This window comes from Fulmarus glacialis, unplaced genomic scaffold (assembly GCF_000690835.1).
Source record: "Fulmarus glacialis isolate BGI_N327 unplaced genomic scaffold, ASM69083v1 scaffold40675, whole genome shotgun sequence".
NCBI classification, from domain to species: domain Eukaryota; kingdom Metazoa; phylum Chordata; class Aves; order Procellariiformes; family Procellariidae; genus Fulmarus; species Fulmarus glacialis.
Genome location: NW_009211811.1, coordinates 264 through 4578, shown reverse-complemented (window position 1 = coordinate 4578; position 4315 = coordinate 264). Strand labels below are relative to the sequence as shown.

The following is a 4315-nucleotide window of genomic DNA, read 5'->3' as shown; positions in this document are numbered from 1 at the left end:
GGCTCTGCCTGGACTCCCTGGGTCAGAACCCAGACCCTCGTATTTCAGAGAGGGGACTGTCACCCCCCCTTTACCAGGAGGGTCCCGGCCTCCTTCGCTCTTCCTCCCCCATGAAGTTCACCTTCTTCCCAGCCCCTACGCAGTCAGAAAGCAATCCTCTCCAAATCCCACTTCAGTTCAGTCAAACCAAACTCTTCAGGTTTCCTTTTGTGAAAGAAAACATTTTGCTTCCCTAAGCACACTTGTAACCTTTGCTTTAAAACTGCTCCAATTTCACCTTTATTGAGCACAGGTGGCAGAACTAATCAACACCCAGAAGTGTTTGGGGTTTTTTTGGGCCAAACTCCCCCTTCCTTCAACAGCACACACCTACACGCCCTCAAGCATGCGCTGCCCACTCCGCTCCCTTGTTTCCCACACCCTGACTAACGAACTCCTCTGACAAGAGCCACCCCACCTTCACACTCCCCCAACTCACCCCACTCATCTCTACAGCTCTTTTCTTCCCATCCGGCATTGTCCCATGGCCACTCGAGCACCTAAGTCTGTTCTGTCCATAACAGAGCTTTTAGCTCCCTCCCCTCCCCCCCCCCCCCCCAATACAGTGCTTTACTATCAGGATTTCAACATTTTTGAAAAAAGTACATCTCATATACACATCTTTGGTGATACAGTATTTCTGCAGGGAAACAACATTCTGTAACAAACTACTGTCTGTCACTACACACAGCACCCTTCACGGTGTTACACATGCCACGCTTAAAACCCAGATCTGCTAATCCTGCCCCAAACACAAATCCCACCTTGCAAGAAAGCAACCCTCCTGCCCCGCTGCATACGGGACGCTCCATTTCCCTGCCATACAGAAGCAACATATAGTCCTCCATCTCTGAAAAACAAAGTGTACATTATTTACACAAGTTCCCCATCTGAACACTAACCTGAGCACCACCTGCTCCGCACTCCCGAGGACAGTCCTACACACTGGCAATTACACTGTGCAGGAAGGGAGGCCTTCCTGCTCCGCGCTGACACTTTGCTCTTTAATTCACTGTAAATCAAAGATGTTCAAACACAATGTAATTTCATCAGACAACCAAAGGAATAGTCACATACTTCCTATCAAGCGATGAGAACATTCCCCTAGGGAAGGTGCCGTGTTTCCAGCCCGGGCTCAAGCTGCATGCGCCGCGGGGGCGCGATTATCCCGCACCTACGCCAGCAGCAACGGCTCAGTGATCACACCCGGCTCCTCCATAACCCGCGTCGCCACTCGCCTCCCGTCCACCAACACTCGAGGGCAGGCACCCGGGAGGTTCGTACACAGTTTCTACCCGTATTTATTTTCAAGAGGATTGCGGGGGGAGTGCTGAGCCCAATTAATCTCACATTTTCCCCTCTGTGATCTCTTTAGAAGAGTATCATTAGCAACAACATTAATACTAAAGCATTCTCTCTTAAGCAGTGAGAATTCTTTCTTTTCCCCTAGTCATATAATAAATTCCACCCATTTCCCAGGGAACTGATCCTTTATTCAGGAGAAGCTCAAACATCAATGCTTCCTGTGAAACACTACATCTCTGTTGAACACAAAAGCCTTTTGTCTGAAAACTTGCGATTTAACAATGCTAGTGGGAAGCAAAGACTAAGATTCTTAGCAACAAATGATGACAACCATGCATGTTTTTTTAAAAATTTTATTTGTCAAGGAAAAAAGGCAATAGCCAATTGAAAACCTACTTAATCTTTAACTCCAATTTTTGTCTTTAAATTTAGAGAAATGACTTATTTACTTTTTTTTTAAACAAACCCCCCTTTTTCCCCTTTAACGTTTACCATCTACTCGTGCTGAATCCTTCCAAGGAGATTGCTCCAGCGTACCTCTCCAGGTCCTCGCTTTGCTCCTTTTACCAAAAAAATGAAAAACTCCATCGTGCATCTTAAGGGCTCCAATCGTCAAAAATAGGAAAAAAAAATCTTTGGAATAGCCAATTGAGTTGAATAAAAAAAATCCACACGAATGCGGTTTGGTTGGGGCAGGAATCCACTCCTATGTTCCTGGTAATTTGATCCCGCTCCATGAATCCTTGTAATTCAGCCTCCCTATCCTATCCACATTATGATTTGAATCCAATGATCCAGCTCCAAGGATTGGGATCCAGTGAGCCCTCTCCAATCCAAACCTTTATAACCAGCAAAACCAAAAAAGAGGAGGCAAAAAGTTAGATACTGTAATGAAAAAATAGGATTCTGGGGAATGATCAGTTATGTTTGCCATCAATTAATACAGATGTACATTAATAACTATCAATTCCCCAAAACAAACTTTTGAATGGTGATGCTCAGATAATTTTTAGAAATGTTAATTACTATTTGGAGGAAACATTGTAATATTTACAATATGTCAACTGAAAATGCCAACATACTCATTGCTCGTACGGTGGTGTGCTACAGGTTTTGTGGTTGCAAAAAATGTTTATGAAACTGGAAAAGCTTACTGCTAAAGCTATCCACCTACTGTATGTCTAAACTATAGCTAGCACTCCCAGCTGGAAGGTAACAAAATTAACTAACCGGAGTTTTCAAACATATCGGTGAGTCAATGGTGAATTAGTCTGAGGGGGCAGGGCTGAGACTTAAGAAATTATTCCCAACTAGGTTTTCTATTTTTGCTTTCATTCTGATACTTAAAAAAATGAAATAGCAACGCTGTATCAGTCACACAGAGGACATGCAGATTTTAGCAGTATTGATATTATACTCTGATTTAAAGATACCCTTGATCTACTACAAGTGTACAAATACTACTTAACATTAACACTTGTAACCAAATGCTGCATGACGAAGTAAACCAATACTCCCACCCCCGTCCCAGTTGATTCCTTTAAAAAACTAGAATGGAATAGAGAATTACAAAAGCAAGTATTTAGCCACAATTGCCCCAAAAAAAGTTTTAAAGAAAAGAGCAATTGTAGTCTGCGGTAACTAGAACATGCCTGAAGCGACACGTAGGTGCACGTACTCAATTAACCTGTCTCTCAGTATAAGGTCAATACTGCCAAGTTCATCTGTGACAATAGCACTTGGAGTCATACCATTGCCTCCATTATTGATCTGATCCTCCTCAATCCTCCTTTTGACAATCCTAAAATGATTGACATGTGCTCCACAATCCTTTAATCCAAAGCATTCTTAATCCATCTCTTCAGATATGTCTACAGAAAGACACACGAAAAGGCAAGATAAAATATAAGATCCCCCAGAAGAGACAAGTTAGCCACAAACATCCCAACATCCCCAGCTCGTATAAACCATAGCTGAACACTGAGACATTTACACAGCAATACCACAGTTCGAAGAATGTTGGTATTTAACTAGAACTAAATTGAAACAATCCTGACTGACATCAGTTAAAATACAATTTACCAAAGACATGAGGGGAATGTTGATGTTAAGGAGCAAATACTCACTAGGGATTTTACACAAGAATGCAATTCAACACTTCAGCCAATTTGAATAAAACAGTTTGAATTAAAAAAAATGAAAGACTGTACTAAGTAAAGGAAAACTGTGTACAACATGGGGTTCTACAAAAAGATCAGAGCTAGATCATTTATGTACGAGATCGGGATCTGCTGTGGCGGGGAGAGTAGCGTGGAGATCCTCTGCTTCTTCTTGGGGAATAACTGCGGCTTCTGCTGTTGCTTCGACTACGGCTTCTGCTACGACTACGGCTGCGTGACCGAGATCTTCCATAGCTTGGACTTCTTGGGCCATCAACTTTAACACGGATGTAGGCAGTTTCTCCCTATTGAATAGACAGAACTTTCGATTGAAAAGTCTAGGCTTTAGGGCCATCTTTTTAGGCATGCTGACAGACTGAAGATAATTGTTTACTACAGCACGGAAATAGACATCAAAGCTTTAAAGTCTATCTCCTGACAAACTGACCACAGACTTATTTAGCTGCGTTGTATATAAACAATGAACACCACACGTTCCTTACCTTCAAATCCTACTGTTAAGCCCCTTGTATCCAATTCTGGCCAAAGAAAGCAAGCATGAAACCTACCTCATGAGATCTAAATTTAGTGTTATCCAGTTTTCGCACAGCGTAGGTCATATCTTCCTTCCGTACAAACTCCACGACACCAGTGCCATCTCGGAAAACATCAGCATAACATACATCACCTGCTTCACGCATGTGATCCTTTAAATCCTGCCAACTTCCACTTGGAGGCAGCCCTATACAAAAAGCAAAACATTACTTTAAAACTGGATTATATTCTCACCTCCTGTAGTTACAGCATCACCT

The 4315-nt window shown here is 42.5% G+C and overlaps 1 protein-coding gene across 1 annotated transcript in view; it reads right to left on the bottom strand.

Moving 5' to 3' along the window:
• Positions 1 to 1799: 1799 nt before the first annotated feature.
• The window catches only part of LOC104076717 (serine/arginine-rich splicing factor 1-like), a 2773-nt gene continuing 257 nt past the window's right edge, over positions 1800 to 4315 (bottom strand). The window contains 5 exon segments of the mRNA XM_009577675.1: positions 1800 to 2183; positions 3096 to 3215; positions 3622 to 3732; positions 3734 to 3808; positions 4073 to 4245. Of these exon segments, the coding sequence (XP_009575970.1) occupies positions 3177 to 3215; positions 3622 to 3732; positions 3734 to 3808; positions 4073 to 4204 (357 nt within the window). The 5' untranslated portion in view covers positions 4205 to 4245 and the 3' untranslated portion in view covers positions 1800 to 2183; positions 3096 to 3176.